Source organism: Fistularia commersonii, chromosome 25, assembly GCF_037954325.1.
Source record: "Fistularia commersonii isolate RoL2024-O1a breed Wild chromosome 25, RoL_Fcom_v1.0, whole genome shotgun sequence".
In the NCBI taxonomy this organism is placed as follows: Eukaryota; Metazoa; Chordata; class Actinopteri; order Syngnathiformes; family Fistulariidae; genus Fistularia; species Fistularia commersonii.
In genome coordinates this window covers 5,909,814-5,933,416 of record NC_141308.1, presented here as the reverse complement: position 1 = coordinate 5,933,416, position 23,603 = coordinate 5,909,814, and the positions used below count along the sequence as shown (strand labels likewise).

The following is a 23,603-nucleotide window of genomic DNA, read 5'->3' as shown; positions in this document are numbered from 1 at the left end:
ATAAGCACATACGTGCACATACTGGCATAACAACGTCTCCCCTCCTTCAGTCTGTACACATTGACAACTTTGACACAAGACCCTCCAATGGCTTATCGGAAGGTCAAAGGTCAGAGTGTCCGTGACAGTAAGAGAAGAAGCTGAGGAGACACAGAGGTCAGAGGTTAGGCTCAGAATGTCAAAGCAGGATGATGGTTATGGTTCCTCAAGGTCAAAATAGTAGAGGGTTGCACCGCAGAGAATTCTGTGAAACTACAGGAAAGTAAAGAAAAGTAAATGGAAGAAAAGTTGCAATTGAAAAGGAAGGAAAATAAAAGTTTGAAGTGGCTGGAAAATTATGTAATGAGCTCAACTCTCAGATGATTAGATCATAGTTTTCTGTAGGTCCATCAAAACCTGTGAAGGCTCCAATAACAAATTTGTAGATAATAGGTATTATAAAATAAAATCCAAAAGTCCGGACAAGGACACGATGGCTTCTGTCGACCCCCTTGATGGACACAGGAAATACAATATTAATAATTATTACAAAGTTAAAGACCAAAGTTGGATAAGAAATTATTTTACATTGTACTTAACTGCACTTAGAAAAACCTAATCCCTGAAGCAACCACCTTGCTGTTATGTTGTAACAGCAGAATTACAATGCAAGACAAACAAGATGTAGGCTTGAAATAAACTCTTTATGAAGTGCGGAGGGACCAAGAGAGTGTTTGTGGCAGTTAGAGACTCAAAGCATGTGAAAATGCATCGGCCATAAAGAGGGGAGAGATGTGATAATTGCTGGAATGGAACTAACAAGCTCATTGAGACAGTCTCTCCTTAAACACATAGGACATACGGGAGCAGATGGAAGCAGTTTTATAAGTGAAAGAGTAGAAACCTGCCCTACTTTGACACGCCAAAAGGCATATTCTCTGGTTAAATCACTAGCCCTGATTTAAAGGCAGCCAGTTTCATAGTCTCCTCACCCCACAGTTTCTCCCCCTCTTTGCCTGCTCCGGACTTTCCGAGCCACAACACACTGCAGCTGACTTATTGCCAATTTCATTTTCATGCATATGTATTAGGTCCTCCTGTAAACGATGATGCAATTTTTTTCATTCAAATTTAATGATAAAAAACTCCAACAGGAGTTTTTTTTCAAACATTATACAGTTAAGTTTGCAGCTCTCCCCATATTCTAAGCCACAGCTTATTAATGTGCCCATCAATAGTTTGTGGAACGATGTGTGCACCGTCTGACAGAAGACTGTTATCACAGTCACTGATTAACACAGAAATATTCCTTCTTTAATCATATTTGATGTTTTGGCTCGAACCGACAGCCACCATTTTATAACATCATAAATATTTTGAAGGCAAATAAATTCTAACCCAATTCTCAGCTGACAGAAATGGAAAGACTCCACACCACGGATGAACTCGTAGCCGGAGACATCCTGGGCGCGGCAGCTATATTTTGACAAGAAAAACATTAAGACAATTTTTTTTCAGTGTTCTAATTTATATAAAACTCAGCGTGGTTATTGTATGTTTTTACAACATCCAAACCACAGTGAGCTTTTTCAGTTTTCTCAATATGTGTGTAGAGAAAATGAAAATAAATACAAAAACAAAGTAACCTTTTTGCATACATTCATAAGTTTACTAGGCATGTTTTGTTGTTAATAAATATTTGTCTTCGTTTGATATGTAGCGTTTTTGGTCGCTCCGTATCGTCCGTATCGTAACTTTAAACCCAACTTGTAACATCTGTAGGTTCAAATAAAGATACATAAGTTTACACAAGTTTAGCAAACTTAGTTTTCAGACTCGCAATCGTGTTGCAGCAATCACCACACCGAGCAAACACCTGCACGTAGGTAATGTCCCACTCAGACACATCAACCATGAATCTGCCTTAAGGGTCCTTCTTTTTTTCCTTCATACACACTCAACTCATTAAGCAGGAGCAGACTCCTTAAGGAAGGCAACACTATGAATAAATGAACCACATACAGTGACATACTTATCTGTAGTCACAGTCCCATGCAGCTTTGAACACCTTAATGCTCACTGAATGTTAGGGTTTTACTGTGTCACTCAAAGATGGACAGCGGGACCATCAGGCAGTCAAGCTGACAGCCAGCAGCTGATGCCTGGGTGAGCTCGAAGGCGCTGTATGGATTCGCAGAATTTGCAGCATTGTCTCTTGGCGGAGCAGCCTCCCCTCTGCATAATGGATGAGACAGAAAGTCATTTTATATGAGACAACAAAGAGCCGCACTGATTTTAATGGGGAGAGAGAAGCAGTAGTGTATGCTTAACTGTGAACTCACGGATCTTAAGCCTGGCAGTGAAGGGTCATTCAAGGACATGGCGAGAATTCTGATCCCTCTGTCAGATCTTTTTTAATCACATGATCATGCAATATTTCCACTCTGGACTGGGATTTTGACATTACTTCTGCTTGATATATTCGAAAGGCATTTCTGACCCTAGAAACTTTACATCCACGTTTCCCGTCTCAATCGTAGACGAAACAATTGATAAGAGAAAATCTTTCAATCTACAGATTGTTCTCTTCTGCAGTGCTGGGCTAATAACACCACTCGGATTTTCCTTTGAACTCTGTCTGACTTCAATTTGGAGATCCTGTCCTCGACTGGCATTCTAGAAGCATCAGGTGTCGTCTCACCCAAAAAGCTGGAAAAGCACTCATCTGAGTGTCTGACCTGAGTGCGCCGACGCTTGTCAGACAGATTCACATACAGAAATATGATACCGTGCTATCGATTACATTTGTTTTCCTTATATTTCACTTAGTTCGGCATCATACCTGTTCATACTACGCCCGATTTTACAGAAATTAATTTTGGTACCAAAAAACCAAAACAAGAAAACATTATTTATAGTCGCTCTGCAGAAAGTGTCCAACTGACATGTTTTTCAGAAAACTGTTGACATTTTGAGTTTGGTGTATTGAAATTCAAACAGCAAGTGAACAATAGTATATTCGGTTAAAGTACAGATGATTACAAAGAAAACTGCTCCTTAACTGCACTTGCTGCTTTTTTTTATATCTTGTTTTTCATATTTCATAAACTGTACCTTTTAAGAGTTTTTCTAGCCACTGAACACCAGATCCAAGATAAAGTTTTTATTATTTCATCTTTTGGCAAAACATGAGCTCAACTGGTGAGACAAGAAGTCTCAAAACTTCAAGAAATAGCCGCTGTTTTTGAATCATCGTCTTTACGCTGTGAAGACAAGGTCAAAACAAAGTTCGAATTTTACAGATTTCATAAGCTTACTGAAATCCAGATGTCAGGGAATACTCCAAAACAATCCTTCCTCTCACAGCAAACTGTTCAGTGACAGAAGCTAAATATATGAATGGATAACGCAACAGTCTTCACACTGACTGTCCATTGCCACTGCTTTGGAACCAGAAACCATATAGACATGAAGAAATGATGTGAAAAGGTGAACTTGGTAATAAGCTCTCTTCTGAACTCTGTATAGATTTCTTTTTTTTTCAGTCCCAGGATAAATCTGTTATTCAGGCCTTAAAGAACCCGCAGTGAAAAAAGATTTCATGCATTCCTTTTATGGTCAAAAGGGCATACTATATTGATCCTGTAGCGAAACCCTCTCTTTGCCAGTATCATATCCACAGTGAGGTCAGGGAGCTCAGGTTGATGTGCTGATCACCCTCCATAGCTCAACTACTTTGTGTTCTTGGCAAAGACTGCTAGAATATACATTTATACCTGAACCGGTTGCTCAGGGTTACAGTGTAATATTTCTCGTTTGAAAGGAGGATGAAAAATATCAGCAATTAGTTTTGTGACTTATTTTAAATTGTTTTTCAAATGCACCCAAATAAACCAGTACAATAAATAGTACATCAGGGGGTAATATAACATATAACATAATATAACAACCCTGTCCCATATCTATCTATCTATCTATCTATCTATCTATCTATCTATCTATCTATCTATCTATCTATCTATCTATCTATCTATCTATCTATCTATCTATCTATCTATCTATCTATCTATCTATCTATCTATCTATCTATCTATCTATCTATCTATCTATCTATCTATCTATCTATCTATATGTGTAGACTTTGTTACCAGCATATAGCGCAGTAAAACATGTGGAATCCCCAGAGCACAAGTCTCCTTCTTACGCATTAGTTTCAAATTTAACATTTTTTTTATGTTTGCAGCAATGCATTCCTTTTCCAAATAATCACATTATATTTTACTTTTTGGTTTTTAATGTGGTAACTAGCTATATTATATGTATATTAACCATACATTTTATTCATATGTGTTTGAAGCATTTTTTTAAGAAAAGGTTTTTCCCATTTAAATGAGACCAAAAAAAGTTTTTAAGAGGATATATTATCGCCTCTCATCAGTAAAGCCATAGACACTTTTTAAATACTTAATAAAAAACGTCGTTGGCTGCAGTCTGATATGCTGAGTCTTTCCTCTTAATGAGCCGCGCGTCCATTCACTGTGATTGGATGCAGAGTTTCTCAAGGTCCGGGGAGAGTCTGCAAATACTGCAGAAACTGAAAGTGGTCGAAATCCAACAACCACTCTCCTGGGAAATATGGAAGATATTCTTCAATGTTTTTTTTTCCAAACTGTCTTTATTTGAAAACATTCATAAGATCCCTTGCATTCTGAATGCGGGTCGCAACAGTGTTTTTTTAAGCCAATAAAATGCTGAAATATTCTACAAGAGCGAAAATACAGACGCAATAGAAAAACAAACAACTATCTTAAAGGCAGTTATGCTTGGATGAGATACTTAAAGAACCAGCAACCAAGCTTATAAAAGCAACCAAAGAACCGGCGGCCCTTTAGTGATGACATTTGCCCACAGTTGGGATTCCTGACACTGATGCAGCTTGTAATTGCTAAATATGTGCTGCTGGATTACATGAAAAGCATGTTAGCTTCCATCTTTTACAATTTCTTAACTATTTCCACTTCCTCCTTTTTTCTGAATGTCAAATCACATAATTCTCCTTTTCCAAAATCTATTCATACTTGTGCCTCAAATCAACCCTTCAGGTTAAAGCATCAGTATAAATAGCCACATATCCTGCATCTTATTCTAAGCTGAACATCTTGTTTGCACATAGTTGTGCCTAACATTCTTATTTCCATAGGAACACTCTCTGTCTTCATCACAGGGGAAATGCAGTTCTTTATAAATAGATCCAAATACCAGCTAAAGCCATGAGTCAGAGGCTAATTTGGGCATTTTTTTTACATTTTTCATCATCTATTCTATACAACATGACTGTACAAATAGGTGCCTAATTTGGCTGAAAGTGCTTACTTTGTTTCCTGTTACCTTGTTTGTTTCTGTTAGTGCATTCTGTTGTTCGTTGCAAAATCAGTCACAAAATTATGATTGCTTTCCATTCATTTGAGACAAACAATGGAAAAGAAAGAGAGAAAAAAAAAGGAAGAAATGAATGGACGCCTCTTTGTCTTCTGGTCACTCAGAGGGGGTGATCACAGCGACTTCTCGCCTCTTCAGTGTCATAGCTCCCTCCATTATAGCGGTGACAACTTAAGTATTAATACCCCCACACATTCCCTCTTTTTAAGGCCAAATAAATGATAGGCTCAATTTTCTATTATTGTCTGAATGGCAGCAAATGCCCACCCGTCTTTTTTCTCTCTGTTTCTACGAACAAGATCTTACCAGCAGAAAACATCCTCTTGATTTGAACTCTAATGAGATCCTGTCTCCTTCTCTCCTCGCAGACGTTGATGACTGCCAGTCTGAGCCATGCGAAAATGGAGGCACTTGCATTGACAAGATTGATTCATTCCTCTGCCTCTGTTTACCAAGCTACGGGGGAGACACGTGTGAGAGAGGTGAGGAGAAGACAAAAGAATCCCTGCATCTACTAATGGATAAAGATTCAGTCTCCCCAAATGGGGATTTATATTGCAATCTACTTAGAAAATGGAGTTGAACATTGCAGTACCAGCAAATGAAGAACAATGTCGCATCTGTAGCTGAAGTGGCGGAAGCTTTCTAGTAATCCAAATGCACTCTGACTGAGCTGCATTTTGAAAATATATTCATATTAGTGTTTAAGGTCTGCTTGACTCCATGTCTGAGCCTGATATTACATGGCTACATCTCTGCGCTGTTATCAAGCACTATATCTGTGTGTGTCACTGTGCTGCAGGGTGACAGGCACTGACTGCGTGTACTAATAAAATCACAAGGTGATCCATTATTGTAAGTGCACAGTTCACTGAGAGCCATCAAAGTAAACCGTCATTTATAGTACGGGAAGTGTTTGTATTTTCCCAAGAAGCACTAATTTGTAGGTCACTAAGGTGCAACCAATTTGGAGTCTAAAAGAGAAAAAATGGTTTATGCAACACTTTTCACAACACGAGAAAGCTAAAATGAAAAAAAGTCTGAAGCCCCTCTAAGATATCAGGCTTTTATAAAACATTTAAGAAATTCCCCAGATGTCATAATAATGGGGCAGGGCAGTTGTTTTGGATATTGGAGGAGCCAATTACTGCGATCGATCACGTCTTCATCAACAACAACAACAACTCAACTGTCAAACAACAGAATGTCACACAAAGTTTGCAAGAAAGAAAGCTGTCACTGCTTCACCTTGATGATATGCAACAAGGGCGAAGTGAGTAGCAGGCTTGCCTGATGTGAATAAATTTAATGTTGCCACTTACAGAAATCTGCCTCACTGGTTTGTAATAACCAAACCATGCTTCATCAATCTGTAGGGTCACAAAACCGATTATGTACGAATGCAGCAAACAGTCTAAGTCCCTTGTCAGCATGTGCTGTGTGAGCAATAAATGAATAAATGAATCGATACAGACATGATTCTAAAATAGGAACAGAGACTTGGAAAGCAAGCCAAGCTTTGTCACTACAAGTGTGGCATTTACCATGTAATGCAGACAGCCCCTCTGCTTATTTAGCAAAATAAGCTATTAGAAAACATTGCCTGTTGACTAAAAATGGATAATTGCTTATATGTGTGAATGATTGTATGAATGAATTGTATCAATAAAAAAAAAAACAATTCAGCCATAGTTCATGTTTCTCTTTGGTCTGATGTCAGAAATCAGACTTTCATGGCCTTAGGTGTCCCTCAAAGGCTTTCCTCACCAAATCCATTGTTGGCAGGGACACTGCTGTTTGTTTAGAGGCACAAATAATCCCTTGTTTTGCAGATGGAGATATGCAATTTTATTGATGCCTCCCCAGGATCTGTCCTCCTTCCAACTGTGTGTGTACATATGCCTGTGTGATTTGGGTAATGAGGATCAATGTATAGCTAACCCTGGAGTTATAAATGATTCCAGGTGTCTCAGTCTTATTAATGAATACTAATGTGGAGTGGTGAGAAAGGTCTGCTGTGAATGGAAAACAAGCCTGTAGTTTCCATTAAGTTCCTCAAGATGCCAGAAGCCATGTGTTTTGTCTTTATTTGCCAAATTTGATCAGCTGTGAAAAGACTATGGATCTTATGCCTCTTATCACTTTTCATATTATACTAACTCTTCTGTCTATATTTGTGCATGGCTGCGCTTTCACACAACATTCAAGGGAAAAGAGGGCCTCACTAACTACTCAACCCACACATCCCCTTTTTTCTTCATCTTTACAGATGTTGAAGGGTGCGAGCATGGATGGAGAAAGTTCCATGGCCATTGTTACAGGTGGGAGAATTAAAAGAAAAAAAAAAAACGGCTGCACTGTGGTAATAAATCTTACATTAAACTTACCTGCAGCCACATTAATCCACATTACTAAACCAGTGACATTCTCACCGTGGGACTTTTTTTTTTATCATTTAGCTGTGTCTGTGTAATATATGATTTATGTATTTACCCGTCCACTCCGGCTATGCATGCCCACAGGTACTTCACCCACAGACACACCTGGGAGGATGCAGAGAAAGACTGCCGAGAGCACAGCGCCCACCTCACTAGCATCATCTCTGTCAACGAGCAGGAGTTTATCAACGGTGAGTTGGTTGGTTATTTTTCTATCGGTTACTGTCTATCAGTTGTTTTTTTTAAATACTGTTTTTTTTTCCACATTTGATGCAATAAGCTGAAAAACTTTCATGTTTAAGAGGAATGTTCAAATGCCTCTCCTGTTGTCAACTGACTCAGTTGAAAATGAGAAAACAGCAGTAATTTTTGAAAAAAGGAACAAAGTTCAAATGAGAATATCTTAAATATCAAATAAACGGGACAAGTAGCTAAATGTAGCGTAAGAAGAGATTCAGAAAAGGCTAAAACCATGGTGCTTTATCTATTTTTTGCATATAGGTTTTTTTTGTTTGTTTTTATTTGTTTACTTTTGCCAGTTATAGTCTTTTAGTGGATATGAAAAAAATATGGAGGGAAAACAAAAACAAATAATAAATATCAGATAAAATGCAAAAATGCTTGATATACAGAAATAGCAATAGTCACAAATTAGATAAGAAAAAATACAATACACAATGGAAAAATGACTAGTGTAATGTGTGTATGTGTGTGTGTGTGATGTGTGCTTTTAGGGCTGGGCCATGACAACGCGTGGATCGGTCTGAATGATCGTACCGTGGAGGAGGACTTTCAGTGGACTGACAGCAACGATCTGGTTTGTCATAACTTTTGAATAGAGCAGCCGTGACATTTCAAAGGAAATTACATCTCGTTTGTGCGCACCTTCACACGTAATCATACGAGCAGCAGCCAATAATTTTACTGCTACTGTGTCAATCTCCTGAAATGTTTGAGGTTATTGCGGCAATGGTTCCCTGGATGATAAAAGTACGTTTATTCTGTCGGCTGTTCAGGTATATGAAAACTGGAGGGAGAGCCAGCCAGACAACTTCTTTGCAGGCGGTGAAGACTGTGTGGTGACCATTGCCCACGAGGATGGCAAGTGGAACGACGTACCCTGTAACTACAACCTGCCCTACATCTGCAAGAAAGGCACAGGTAGTTTAAAAAAATCCCTGAAGGAATATAAATTTGTGATCAGGAAGTGTGACTGGAAAATACTTTGCTGCTGACAGGTTGTCCTGACACATCCAACTCTTTCACTGCATATCACTGCTCTTTCACTACAGATCACACAATCACTTTTTAGTTGTAATACATTTTTCATTCATTCATTCATTCATTCATTCATTCATTCATTCATTCATTCATTCATATCACTTATCCTGTACATAGTTTCGCAGGGGTGGGGGTCGGAGCCTATCCCAGCTGTCAAAGGCCAACAGACAAGGTTCAACCTGTACCGGTTGCCAGTCGATCACACAGTGCCACGTATAGACAGATAAAGCATTCACAGGTCATATAGAGACAAATAATCATTTACTCTACCATTCATAAGTCATATAGAGACATGAAACCATTCATTCTCTGGTTCACTTGTTCGGGCAATTTTAGTTATTCTAGTGTGGGAGAACACATACAAGGAGAACATGCATATTTCACACAAAAAAGGTGCTCTGTCAGAACGGAACAAGGAGCTTTTTTGATTTCTTCAAAGAATTCAGTTGTTCATGTTTTACGGCCTATCAGCTGGCTAGATGTGTATCACAAGTGATCCTTATTGTCATGATATGTCCTCCTGAAGATTCTACTACAGTGGTTGGTCACCATCACAGTTGCTGTTACGCCTCTGCACCGAGGAGCTGGTTGGTTAACAACCATTTAATATCAGTTCTAGCTCGATCTCACATAATCTGTCTGGGTAAACACCATATAATTTAAAGTTTCACAGAAAAATAAATTTGCGATTCTGTGGAAATTTGCTGCATGTAACCAATGAATCTCTTGTTGAATTGGAATTGAAAAGGGCAATTTCTGGTCCTTCGACACATTTAGGTGAACTAAATAAAGTTATATGGCCTCACAAAAAAATATGTACAATTAATTACAATGTATTTGTATGAAGAGTCACTTTGAGCATGTATAAATGAAAACCTTTACAAGTTAAGTGACACGTCTCCTATGTTTATCCACAAACACTGCAGTTCAAATTCATTATTTCTACAAAGCACCTGAAAAATCATGGATTTCCTTTGCTAAAAAAATGTGTCTTATTAATCGTGACGATCATTCATGATAGTCTGAACTTCTATGAGTGACCCTCCTTGACCTGTCTCACATGAATGACATTCGAATGCAAAAAGAAACAAAGCAGCAGGCGTAGAAATTCTGAAGGAACTGTAGAAAGCAGGAGAGGAGTGAGAAGGACGGAGATGCTGGCGGAGCAAGGGAGTGAGAACTCCGAGTGCCTTTGTCTGCCTTAATCCTCCATCTGCCGCAGACCCTCGCCGTCACTTTGGCTCATTAGAAACAGCAGCGACACTGCCACCTACAGGAAGCACATACACAGACGAGTCAACGTATCCGCTGGCTTATGTTAAGTAAATCTAGAATTTAGAGTGTAACTGTCATGCCTGTGTCAACAGTGCTGTGTGGAACGCCGCCTGCTGTGGAAAACGCCCATTTGATAGGTCGACGGAGGTCACACTATGACATTCACGCAGTGGTGCGCTACCAGTGCGCTGATGGCTTCTACCAGCGCCACATCCCCACGGCCCGCTGCAGGGCTGACGGGAGCTGGGAACGGCCTAAGATCATCTGCACGAAGTGTGAGTGTACGCCACCCGTCATTTATTCATCACATTCTCTATTCTAAGTTGTCTCTATTACAGTATAAGTTTCAAGTGCAATGGACTGACTCAATTATTATACTTATATATTCATATCCATTATATTGTCGATCGACTTCTGTATATTAGATTTTTTTTTTTATGATAGAAAACCTAGCAATCCACATTCTGACTTCTGCCATTTAGGTTTGTCATCCTTTTTTGGATTTAAACCTTGGTTTTTCCAGCAAGTTTACTCACTCTGTTCTAAATCTTGAGACACTGGCACAGTTGCGTGTATGACCAAAAATATCATTTACAATTAAGTCCTTCTCAGTGCTGGATGGACAAAGCAAATATTGTGATATCATAAGACTTAGAATATTGTGATTTTATTTATAATATCATCTTTTATCACCTGTCCCTACTCAATAACACATTAAACATTGTGGTCCATTGCCGTTTCTCTTTGGACTATTTAAATCAGTCCATCAGGATTCGTGTATTTTCATTTCTGCAACAAAGGGATTTCATCACCATCACTGAAAAGCAAGCAAAACAAATAAAATAGGAGACAAAAGAGGGAAAGAGAAAGCAGAGAAGCAAAGGAATAAAAATAGGTTGAAAAGATCTATTTTCTGATTATAATAATGATTAGTTTATGTCACCGACGACACAAAGCTGGAGCCTGGCAGGACATCACCTCATCTCCAAACAGTAAAGTGCCGGACAAAGTGTGATAAAAATATCAAAACAGGAAAGATTCTTCTTGCGGTTTGAAACGTCTGAAAACGCTGGTCACTTTTCATGTTGAAAAGTTTTTTTATTTGTCAGTCATCATTTCGATCTCTCCCTGTGGTTATGTCATGTCTTGGGGGTTTAGTGTCTGTTTTCCGGATGTGACCTCACCAAAGCAACTTCTTATCAAATATTTAAGACTGGACAAGTGCATGTCAGAGAGGATAATTATTTAAATATTGAATTAAGTGAACCAAAGCATCAAATAAATGCATTTGTTTCCCTTTGACATTTAGCCCGGCGATCACACCGGTACCGTCGCCATCATCACAATCAGCACCGTGAGCGTCGCAGCCACAGGCGGCATGGGGGAGATGGACACAAGGCAAGAGAGGACACACACAGCTACTACTGAACCAAATAATAATAATAATAATAACAACAACAACAACAATGCCTAGAGGCTCGCCACGTCCGGGAAAAAAAGACAGCAGTCCAACATGGGAAACACTCCAGTTTTTGTTTTCTGCTTCTAACCGTGTCTATTTAGCTTTACTCCTCTCGATGAATACTGTTTTCCCCCTCTAACATAGGCTTTATCCCCATAACATAAGGATTTCCCGTACTTCGATGCTTATGTTTTGTTTCTTTGTTTGTTTTTCGACCGTTTCCCTTTAAACAAGGTCCGTGCGAACACTTAACTGCAACACTAACCCCATCAATGTGTCCTTACGGTGACCCTCCCTGTCCTGTGACCTCTAACCCCACCCCAGTGTGTCAGACCCACAGCAGTGCGTGAGCGTGTGCATGTAAGAGAGAATCTTGTGCTGAGTCACTTTTCCGTAAAGGTTTGCTCGTCTAACATGGAGTTTCATCTAGTAATCTGTTTTGAAAAGCACAGATGTATTTGATGCAAAGCTAGCGTTCAGTCCCAGCAACCCTTGGCTTTTTGTAAATGTACCGTAGCTGTTACTTTTCCGTAGAGCATCCGTATAGCTGGTCTGTTTTATTCTACTGACATGCTTTTTCTAATATTTGCAAGTTTTTGTGTAGTGTTACTATTTATTATCATCCCATCATTTAATAGTGAATATGCTTTTTTAATTTTTTTTTTACTTCAAAGAGCCGATGGAACATAATTTTTTTTATATAAGTCTAGGAGTCCAGTCAGGCGGTAACTAAAATAATCATTTAATTGCCTCTAATCTCTGTATTGTAAATATTGTGGTGTTTGTTATTGGCAGATTCTTCATCAATAGAGGGACTTGATCCGTCAAAAAGTTTCCGTCGCCACTCGGCCGATGAAAAATTCCATTGACGATTGATTGATTCATTATGTGGATTGAATTATTTGATTCTTTCTCGAGATAACTTTTTTGATTGTAACTTAATTGCTAAATACTCTACTTTGCACGGCTATATTTACATGATGGGTAGAATGTTACAATTTAGTTTTTTTTTTATGATTAGTCCCTTTGATATTTGATTGATCATCCACTTTTTTGATGTTCTTCTGAATTTTTGTCCTGCTGTTGTGCTCCATTCTTAATAAAGAGTAAAAATGTATGGTACTTTTGATCGGTTCTTGTCTATCAATCCACCCGTCATCGTGTTTTATACCCGCAGATTTTGTTGTGTATTTTTAATCACAGGAATATGCACGATAGGTCAATAAAAGGAATAGAAGTGAAAGCGCAGCATTACTTTTAAGGCAAAAGAAACTCCCCTCCATTACTCGGCTCCCTTCATTTCCCAGTTTTTTGTGCTTCCCTTCTCCTGCTGACAGAATAAGCAACACTTTCATGCTGTTTTGATCATTTCCACCCCTCAGTTGTTACAGTGTGTGATAGATAATGAAAAAAGGAGTATGTTTAGCACAATACCTAACAAACCAAAAAAGAACACTCAGATATAAAACACTTGTTTATTTTATTCTATCTGAGTTTAAATTACTGAAACGTTTCTGCCGTTATGCTTCCTGAAACTCCAAGTAAATGAACACTGTGTGCATTCCTTAGGCACAGCTAGACCCTTAAGTCTGGAGGTGGACTAAAATAATACCTGGATGAGATAAATGAGGTTATTAAGAAGTGCACAAAAGGCTTCGTTTGCATTGAGGGCAGCGTTTGCATTGATTAAAATAAAAACATCTTCCATTTAAATATTCAAAATTTAGTACAAAAGTCATAAATATTTCATCTTGTCATTTGTGTTCTTTTTTTCCTGACTTGAATTTCTGGTAGTTGTTTTCAGTAATTTACGTCCTTCTTTGTCCTTTTGTTTTCTTCAAGTAATATCTTTGCTTTTATCCAGCACCATTTTCACATTGATGATTCATTCTTTATTCAGAAAACCATTCACTGAAAAGATTCCATTCAAACATAAAATAGTATGTTGGTTAGTATTGATTCTGGGCTACTTTGTTCTATTATTTTTCCTTAAGTTAAAGTACTTTTCCTGCATTTTGATCATTTTTAAGATTGATTCAGTGGTTGTGATTCAGTAGTTATGGCAATGCTGTTTTCTGCTTCAAAATTTGAATGCTGTGCCAAAAAATCATTTGTTCCACACAAGCCTGAACTCCATTCTAAGTGCTGTCACTTCTCAAAACTCCACATCGACTTTTCTAAACAGCCACTCTTAACTCAGTGGGCCTAAATTCAAAATCTTCAAATTCAAACTCTGACTGTGTCCTTGAATTCTGAGAGCGTGGGAACCAAAAGTTCCTCAAAACTAAATACTTACTCTATCAAAAAAGGAAAGAACCACACACAGAATATCAGAGGTTGATGTTGCTTGGGAAGGTGGCAGGAATTAATTTATTGCCACAAACTTTCAGAAGTTTTAATGTCGAGCGGACACTTTTTTTTTTATCCATTCATCTGTCAAATCATATAATTTTATCAGCAGTGACCCTCCTGATATAACTTGCACCTGGATTAAAATATTAAACTACGATAGCGTTTGGTAACAGATGGGGCTTTTGTAATTCAGTTCTAGCCATACCTTCATTGCTGTGCGGATTTCAAGGGAAAGTTAATCAAAAGTTGCAGTTTTTTTATGTTACATCTGTTCTGCTGGGGGGGGGGGGTCCTCACAATGACATTTAGGTAGGATTTTCAGGTGAGCTGCTTATGGATTGCTGCACCCATGATAAAATGTTTAAAACTGCTATACAGGTCAAGTCTGCTCAAAGAAGATAATTAGTTCTGTGAAGGAAAAGAAAAAAAAAAAACTTACTGGTTGAATTTCTTATGTCTGTATCAAAAACCTCACTGACTGCTGCAGTCCCTCATTCACTGCAGTGCGGACCAGCACGACATTGCTGATGTTTTCTGTTCAGTGACAAACTCACCTAAATCCAGAGTTCACCTCTTATCAGTTCCAAGGCAGCGGCAGAGGTAACAGGGCCGGTCATGTGCTTTGTGTCTGGTGTAGTGACATCAGCCATGGTTAATAAAAGTTTCCAAGAAAAAAAACAAGCTGAATTGTAATTGAAAATAGAAACACGAAAGGAACTGATGTTCAATTCTTTATTATTCAAAATAAGTTGCAAACACACAAAAGTTAAAGTTCACCTCTACTCAAAAGTATCTAAATTGGAATTTTTAAGAGTCTTACAAGGCTGTGTGAGGCTTTGCAGGGGTGTGACAGCCTCTAAGATTGCCATTTTATCAAACAGAAGCTCTGTTGTTGACCACGGGTGATTATTACAGACATTACAAAAGATGATTTCGGTTGCCGAGGGAACTTCACAGCGAGTAACATTTCTAACATTACACAAAAACTCTCCAGGTATTTTGAAATTTCAAGCACAGTGTCAATCTTGTAAACACTTCTAATCAGTTTTTCTTACTTTCCACTGACCAGTCTAAAACCAGAGGAGGTAGTTGTGATCTTTTTTTTATTTTTCCTCTTCTGTATTTCTGCTTCACTCTGAGGAAATCTATGTCTTATAATAATGTCTCTCTCTCTCTCCCATGTGGAGAATTGCTGGTTTGTCTCCAAGATTACAGTCTTACACTGGAAAAATGTCAAGTTTGAATGAGTCACCTGAAGGCTGCGCCAGCTGATTGCAGTCCTCATCCCCACCAACAACCTTCTTATCATGGTCCAATAGTCCATCCAGGGAGAGACAATCCCCCCAGCTGACACTGAGAGCAACATTTTCAAATATCCACTGAGTTTGGGCTTGAAGATTGTCTATGTAATGCAGTTTGTGCACTGAGGAGAGTTCCTTGAACACATTAGCTTTGCCACAGCTTGAGGTGTACCTCGACAGTCCAGGGCCACGTGGTCTAGTTTTTCTTTTTCTGGTTGTTGGTCTGTCCCTTTGGTACAGATTTCATGAAATAAGCAGGGTTGGTGTGGCAACGCAGGGCTAGCAGAGCCGGCACAGCAGCCAGCAGCACATTGAGGCTGATAAACGGTAAGCGCTTGTCTGCTGGGACTCTGTATGTGAAAGGAGTGCGGGAGTGCAGAGATGCTCCGATATGACACCACTGGGTCTGGTGAGAATAGCAGTTGGGTTGGGGAGAAGTAAACGCAGGGCTGCGTTTTGCTCATGATACAAATGAAAAATATAGGAAGAGGGGGGAAAAAAAAAAAACACAAACAAAATAATGTGTCACTCAGGTTACCTGGGCCATGGCTCCAGCAGCGAAGAGAGTCCAGTCCAGCATCCAGCTGCTACCAGGTGTGTTCAGACCCATGATGAAAACAGCCAGGAGAGGAAGAGCGTAGAAAAGATAGACCAGCATCTGCAAGAATTGCATATAAATAAATGATTATTTAAAAAAATAAATAAAAAAATGCAACCTATAAACCAGATTTACATTACAAAAGGCGATGACCAGCACAAATATATATTTAAAAAAAAAAAAAAAACAGGGGGGAAAAAAAGAAAACTAAAATCCCAGGAAATAAAGGACCTATGTACAAACATCAGATGTCATTTACAAACTACAAACTTTGTACATATCCATTCTTGCGCAAGCTCACCATGACTCTGGGAAAGCCGACGGGATCTTTGAGGTAGGGTTCCCACTGGTAGATGTAGGTGAAACAAGCATCCAGAGGACAGTCCAGCACCACCTAAAGCAGAGCGTTAGGGTGTTGAATTCTTCAATTGTGACGTTCGGTTAAGAACCAAGGCACGGTCCCCATTCGATTCTACTCACAAAACCTCTGAAGACACAAAAGGCCATTGTTCCCAGCAGCAAGAGTGTCAGGAGGAGGTCAAGAGGCCGAAGCAGCAGTCCTTTTTTCTGCTCAGCAGCAATCTAAACATAGAAACATTGTTAAATTAAACTCAGCTCTTATGTGAAGAGTATTGATCATTATTTTGACTTTAAAAATCAAAAACATGTCTTGATTAGCTCTTAGAAAAAAGAAAAGTGGTCAAGATGTCAGTGAAACGGGTGCATCTTGCATATCAGACACATGAATTACTCATTGTAAACATAAGTCAGCACATATTGACTGATTTTACAAGTGTCTCCTAACTTATGGTAAACAATTCCATTATTTTTTTGCTAGACATGGAAAAATAATTTAGGATTCTTATATTTGTGAAAAACTGCTCTGAAACTGTATCAATGGCAATTTATTGGACCCTTGAGTAGAGCGCATTTATATTGTAGTAGCAAGTGAAATACAGAACAATTTGGATCGTTGACCGCTGGGATTAACCTTGTCAGCAGTGATGACGGGCATCGCCCTGGGTCTGCTTAACAAGAGGGATGCAGCCCAAAAAGGCACCAAAAAGAAAGGCGTGTTCCTCCAAAATGCTGGTTTAATGTTAGCGCCATATTTACCTGGAAAAAAAAAAGAATGCGCGGTAAGTATTAAAATAAGCCTTTCGCCACAGTAATTAATTGAAAAACTTGACTGTTCTGACCAATGATCACTCCTGGGATGAGAACAATCTGATGGGCGATTGAGGATCCGGTCCATAGCAGCCCCAGGCTGCGATAACACTTCCTGCGTGGAGAAAAGAAAAAGTGTTTTTACTTTAATTGATGCGACTGAACAAACACAAGATTGTCTATGAGGGCGATGCTGATGCTGCCACTCACCCTCTAAACATCCGGTGGATGATGGTGAGGAAGAGGACATAGTGTACCACACCTTCCCAGTAACACATCATCACGGAATAAGCAGTGCTCAGATGGGGTTCCCCCTGGACACAGAGTGGAATAAATTTCAAATATTCTCAGGGTGGATGCCTGAGAATAATGACAGATACAGATGACTATTTAAATTCTTATGAAACTCTGAAGACTCTTAAACCCATTAGTTCACAAGGATAGCTGCTTTTCATCTTACCATCTTCAGGTAGAACCCCATGAAGCCAGAGACAAGGCCATCCTGTTCTAAGGCGTTGGTGAGGCCCACCAGGCAGGTGAAAGAAAACTCTGTAAAGACTGGATGAAAAAAAACAGACACAGTGGGGAAAAAAAATCCTCACCAGTGATGGATGTTAAAATGCATATTTGTCCCTACCATAGAATAAGGGGTCTACTTTGGTTAGAGTTTTTCCAATCAGGAGGGTCAAGAAGAGAACCGTTCCCAGAACAACCATTCCCACTCCCAGGATGGACAGAGGTCTGAGGAAAACCATGTGTTTTAATGAACATCCATAGGCAGGGCTGGGTTTCCCAACACATACTGTGCTGTACAACACATCATCCATGGAAACACTCGAGATGATTCACTGTAGACTACAATAAGACTCCTTTATCATTATCAGAATATGTAACTGCAAGTCTGATTGGTTGATCCAAAAAAATGACAATGATCAATAGGACACCAAAATACATAAAAGGTCACGTTTGAAGGTTTCGATCAGTCAAACTGAGAGGTTTTGATAAGTTTTGCAAACTGAGGCACAAATAATCCACCTGACAAGATAAAGTGGATTATGAACACTCTGTATCTCAGTGGAACGTTTGAAAAGTTTTCCTCCAAAATCCACTACTAGTATTTAATCTGAAAAGAAAGTAAGTGCCTGTGTGCGTGTTACTTACTCCTGAAGCGCAGTGAGATTGTTCAAAGTGTATAAAACCACTGGCGCCAGAAGGGACAGGAGGAAGACACTGATTTCCACCGGCACCTTCATTCTTCACAGCTGATTTCTCCTGTTTCTTCTGTTTTTAAAGTACACGGATTTACTTATTTCCAGCGTGCTGACGACTCATGCTCGTATCCGCTCCTCTGCTGCTAACCGGAAGTAGTAGAAAGGAGCGTCCCGCCGCCTTTTAATCCCCGGTGAAACGTCTTTACCGCCCCGCGCCCGGCGGGGTCAAAGTTCAACTTCACGGCCACGTCTGATAGGATGGGTCAAAACCCGGAGGGGTGGACGCGTAAATTATGTGCGTGAAAATGAAAATTTTGTTTGTTTAAAAACGTTCATTAACGGGTATTCCCCCCAACCCACCTGTTCTAACGGGACATAAGCGTAAAATTTAAAAAGTAACATGTGGCGACTCAGCTATGTGTGCACGCGCCTGCCGCGCAGCGCCCCCTAGTGGAGAATACTATATAGCACAAGTGCGTTTGTATGTAAAAAGTGCACATGTGCTATATATATATATATATATATATATATATATATATCAATAAAATACATGTATGTTCATCTCTACCTTGAGGGAACGTGGATGAGACGAGGTATAAAGAAAAGAAAAAAACTAAGAGGCATGAGGAATGCAGTGAAAAATATGTTATGTATGCATGTGTTTGTTGAGGTGTGCTGAAAATATACTTTTGACTCAGAGTGGACTTGCTTCTTTCTAATGTCTTGCACTTGAGGGATTTGGCACACATGAGATGGGTTGGTCAAAAAAGCAACCAAAAAGAAAAAAAACCAAACTCAGCCCTATTGTGCATGTTGATGTGTTGTCTTAGCTCCACTCCTCCATCTGTCCTGTGTGGGGCAAGATTAAGAATTTGCCTGTCTGATATCTCTAGTCTCGATTAGATTCGGGATTACCTCTGAGGGAGGACACAAAGTTCAGAACAAAGATTATGTTTTTGATTTTAAACCTTGTCTGCGGGTGGGGCTCCAAAATAAACCACAAATTTCCTTACATTCTTGTTGCTATAGTTTTCTCTGATATCCCTGTATTTCCCATCATGACAAGAACAGACATGTGCATTATGCAAGATCTTATGGATGAACATTAGTAAAGCAGGCTGAAATCTAATGCAACTTTATCTTCTGTAACAAAGCGGCTGAAGGGGATTATTCTGTTGTTGTCACAGTAACTTAGTGACCAGTGGAAAGAGAGAGTGGTGACGGGCAGTGAGTCTAAGAAGAGGGTAGAAAGAGAGAGACAGATAGCACTTCTCCTGCACTGCAGACTTTACATTTTGGGGAGGAACAGAATCCATCTAGTGAGCCACCATGCTGCACCCACTGATTATTGGCATTGTAACTGTAAACACATCTCTCACCGTCATCTATTGGTCCTTCATCCTTGGCGATGCTTACTTCAAGTGGCTGCTGGAGCCAGAAGACAAACCCAAGAAAATAGTTACCCCAGCCTGAAGGAATCAGAATCACTATGGACCTATCAGAGTGAATGAATGGGTACTTTTAATTTTTTTTTTTTTTCCGCTTAGGAAGTAGATGCTTAGAGCAGTTCAACGTGGTAGAGCTTCACTTTGGAATTCACAAAGGAGTTTACCATCTGGAGAAACCCCACAGAAATGTCATTTTTGAACTGAGTTGATCCCCTTAGTCAGGGGGAAATTGTTGCAGCAGGTAAGGTATCCATTTGGTCACCTCTGGAATTCAATTTTTGATATCATTGTCATAATCTGTTGCCGTTCATACTGTTCACAGCGTGACCAGCTACTCAGATCTTGCAGCGCTCGGGAAGAAACAAGTACTTCAGGTGATTCTAAGTGCACTCTTTTATTGCTGTTTGCTGACTCAGTTGAATGGTGGTGTTGTGACGATGCCATGTGTCAAGAAAATCCTGTCAAGGATTACCGGAGAACACCTTGATACTGACACAGACAGGTGAACTTCCCTGACAGCCTCCTCCTGAGACACATTTAGACACTGCAGGCTGCCTGTTCATTCTATTTTTTATCTCTTATATCCTATTTCACCACTTTCCAGTTCGTCCCAAGACCCTATTTTACCTTTTTTTTTTTTACTCCCTCTTAATCTATTTGCTTGATTTATTTATTGGATTATTTTTCACTTCCGCATAATATGGCTCATGTATTCTACTGTGGCCTGCACCCCGTCTCTTGGTTCATTCTCTTTGCAAATATTGCTATCACCCTAATGGAGTGGCGGTTTCTCATTAACCGATATTTTCAGCTTAAGCAGTCAGTGAAGGAAAATGAGTCTGAGCCCTAGAGGAAGAGACCGGAGTTCTGAAACTTCATTGAGGAGATGGGATCAGTTCATCCTATCTTTTTTTAACTACCCACTTGTAAAGAAATCGAGAATGGTGGGTCTTTTTTTTTTTTCTCTTACCGAAGCAGCCGCTGCGGTAAAAAATTTAGCTTCCATGGTTTAATGTGTGCTGTTTTTTTTTCTAATGTGTGCTGTTTTTTTTTCCAGGTTGGTCTAGGTCACACGCATTTGGAAGATCATTCATTCACATGTAAAAGTTATTAACAAAGAGGGCTGATTCTTGATTAAAAGGTAAGGATTTATAAATTTTGTCTGAAGACTTCAATCCTTGTTTTTTGCATTTCTTCATTATCTTTGTTCTCAACAAGTGTATGGGTTTCTTAATTGTTATGTTTTCAGAAGTAACACTAAAATTTTGGTTTAATATATACAGTATTTATATGTGTATATGTGTGTGTTCCCCACACTGTTTTCCCAGATATTTCTAGAATAACAGGAATATATAATGACTCTTAAGAGCAGGGTATCCATTCAGTGATCTCAGTTTGCTAAGAACAACTTGGTATACTTTAATTCATGTATCATATGCAATGTGGTTCCAAAGGACCCTAAGCCTCTTTGTATTACTGGCCACCTCTCTTCGCTCATATCTCTAAGCCGTACAGATGGAAAGCTGATATTGCTCTGTGAGAGACTCAATCCTATTAACTCTGTCTGTCCTATATTCACCTCTCCTCTGTATCGCACTCCTCGATCCCTGGCAAATTCGGCCAAGGAGGACTAGAAGGAGGAATGCCGGGATTTAGGTCTAGACAAAAGATTAAGGGTATTGGCTCACTTCTTGTGGACTACAATTTGATTTTTCGTTCGTGAGAGATCCGGCACTCCTAGAATGCCATGTTCTCGTCCTTAAGCACATTCCATCCATCATTCATAGATATAGATGAAAAAAATACTATCCATAAATCATGCTCTTCCTTCTTCTCCATGATTCATCACATGTTGTGTTCGGAATCATGAGGAAAACTGAATCTACCAAAGACTGTAAATCTTCTATGAAACTATCCTATGTAGAGTATCCAGCAACTCTGCCTACACTGCTCCACCATGACCCAAGATGTGTCCCTAAACACATCAGGAGGAACTTTGCTCTGGAATTTCACCCACCTGTCGCACGAACACCGAAAACTTCTCCAGCTGCAGAGGAGGAAAGACGAGGAGGCCTATTTTTTAGACTACATCCCCCCAGCCAGAGATGCTATTACTCTGCCAAGAAATGTAGTCTATATCCTAGTGGGAGTGGTTTTGGTTGTAGTGGCCACGTACGCCATAGTGGGACACCTGATTAAAGATCTGATGCATGACCTCGCAGGTAACCTCTTGAAGAAACACCTGTTCTCCTGGATGCCCTCTCCTCTTGTAATTTATTCCACTCTGATGTGTCGCTTGTCTGTTGTCCTTTTTTCCGCTGCAAACTGCCCCCAGTATCGTGTCTTTGTCTCCTCTGTCGGGTTAATTTTGTTTCAAGTCGCCTTCAGTTTACCATGTAGTTCTGTCATGCAGAGCTCGGCACTCCCAACAATTTCCTTGTTTTAATGTGAATGTGATTATGAATGTTATTGGTAATTTTAAGCGAGGAAATTCTTAATTAATGTGGGAATTCAATACTGCAAAAAAATTGACAGAGTATGTTGATACCATAATGATTTAATGCAGCTGTTTGTTCCGACCTTTCGGTTCCACTATTCTCACCTTTTAATAATTACATGATCCACAGTGAATGTCAATGACTTTATACGGTTCACATAAGGACCTCAGCAAGACTAATTACATGTTGGTCTCATTGACCCAGATAGCTATTTTACATCATTGTTCCATTTGTGTCAAGAGTCCCAGATCAGGCTGCTATCTTTATATGATATGACCCACTACCCACTTTTATTTGATGTTCACTTTCTCTTATTGATGGTAAAGTGAGATCATCTAGACCAAACAATACAAAAGTACTTTTTCACAGCTTGGGGGCTTCCAACATTTGGAAACATTAAAAAAAAAAAGATTTTATTGAATTTCCATGTCAACTTCTGTTTTATTTCTACTCGATGCAGATTGGGTTCTTGGCCCCAAACCAGTAGAGGATCCTTCTGTGGAAGGGGCAGCGGAGACAGAGGAAGAGTGTCGATTGAGCGTTTCCAGCAGGCTTATCGAGAGAGACGAGTTGAAGATGGAGAAGGACGGGTTCTTGCCTGGGCTTCATCAAGGAGACATCGGCCACAGCATTCCACGCCTCCCTCCTCCGCTGAGAAGTGCCCTCGCAGTTTACCCGGGAGATAAAAGAATATCTGCTCATAGTGTGACCTTCGCTTGCCCTGTGACACCTTATGTCACTTCCCTTTGAGCTGATGCAGCGGCTCAAGGATTCCCGTTTCCTCTTTGCTGTAGTGATGCTTAAAGGGAATGTATTTTTCTTTTAATTCACATTCTTACCAGTACCTAACTGAAATAGATGCTTTCTTATGCTTGTCTATTAAACCTTAAATACAAACATGGTTCATAGTGTGAATCTGTCTGGTGGTATCTGACTTCCAAGATGTCATCCTGTCCATAAACATCATCATGTATGTTATATCATGATGCAATTTTTGTCACATTGTTTCAAAAAATTCTAAAACCTGGGGGCGCAATTGTTTGCACTATCTAATATCTAAATTCAATTCAGAGAATCTAAAACACCAAGGTAAAAGTTAAGTACTCCCTGGGAGATATCAAGATCTATGATCTATAATGATCAGCAATATTTCA

The 23,603-nt window shown here is 39.4% G+C and overlaps 3 protein-coding genes across 8 annotated transcripts in view; 2 read left to right on the top strand and 1 right to left on the bottom strand.

Moving 5' to 3' along the window:
• The window catches only part of LOC147218963 (neurocan core protein-like), a 42,911-nt gene extending 29,919 nt beyond the window's left edge, over positions 1-12,992 (top strand). For all 3 annotated transcript variants that reach the window (XM_086172698.1, XM_086172697.1, XM_086172696.1), the window contains 7 exons: positions 5,787-5,900; positions 7,688-7,739; positions 7,941-8,047; positions 8,591-8,673; positions 8,873-9,017; positions 10,505-10,687; positions 11,722-12,992. In XM_086172698.1, coding sequence (XP_086028824.1) covers positions 5,787-5,900; positions 7,688-7,739; positions 7,941-8,047; positions 8,591-8,673; positions 8,873-9,017; positions 10,505-10,687; positions 11,722-11,840 — 803 coding nt within the window. In that variant the 3' untranslated portion in view covers positions 11,841-12,992. The remainder of the gene's footprint in view (positions 1-5,786; positions 5,901-7,687; positions 7,740-7,940; positions 8,048-8,590; positions 8,674-8,872; positions 9,018-10,504; positions 10,688-11,721) is intronic.
• Positions 12,993-14,948: 1,956 nt separating this feature from the next.
• tm6sf2a (transmembrane 6 superfamily member 2a) lies at positions 14,949-18,717 on the bottom strand. Its single transcript, XM_086172610.1, has 10 exons — positions 18,454-18,717; positions 17,930-18,033; positions 17,753-17,850; positions 17,503-17,606; positions 17,325-17,407; positions 17,117-17,241; positions 16,606-16,707; positions 16,427-16,519; positions 16,066-16,185; positions 14,949-15,933 (listed from the first exon to the last, which is right to left on the bottom strand). The coding sequence occupies exons 1-10, from the start codon at positions 18,543-18,545 to the stop codon at positions 15,724-15,726; spliced, it is 1,131 nt and encodes a 376-aa protein (XP_086028736.1). The 5' UTR covers positions 18,546-18,717; the 3' UTR covers positions 14,949-15,723.
• Positions 18,718-19,678: 961 nt separating this feature from the next.
• Positions 19,679-23,351, top strand: LOC147218961 (uncharacterized). 4 transcript variants are annotated; one of them, XR_015108750.1, is made up of 5 exons: positions 19,679-20,192; positions 20,274-20,325; positions 20,763-20,895; positions 21,009-21,092; positions 22,910-22,985. XR_015108750.1 is itself a non-coding variant. In XM_086173191.1 (2 exons), the coding sequence occupies exons 1-2, from the start codon at positions 21,909-21,911 to the stop codon at positions 23,197-23,199; spliced, it is 555 nt and encodes a 184-aa protein (XP_086029317.1). In that variant the 5' UTR covers positions 21,104-21,908; the 3' UTR covers positions 23,200-23,351. The 4 variants fall into 4 exon arrangements, 1 of the variants encoding a protein (XP_086029317.1); XR_015108751.1 differs by lacking the exon at positions 20,763-20,895 and having other exon boundaries at positions 19,682-20,192; XR_015108752.1 differs by lacking the exon at positions 19,679-20,192 and having other exon boundaries at positions 20,314-20,453.
• The last annotated feature ends 252 nt before the right edge of the window (positions 23,352-23,603 follow it).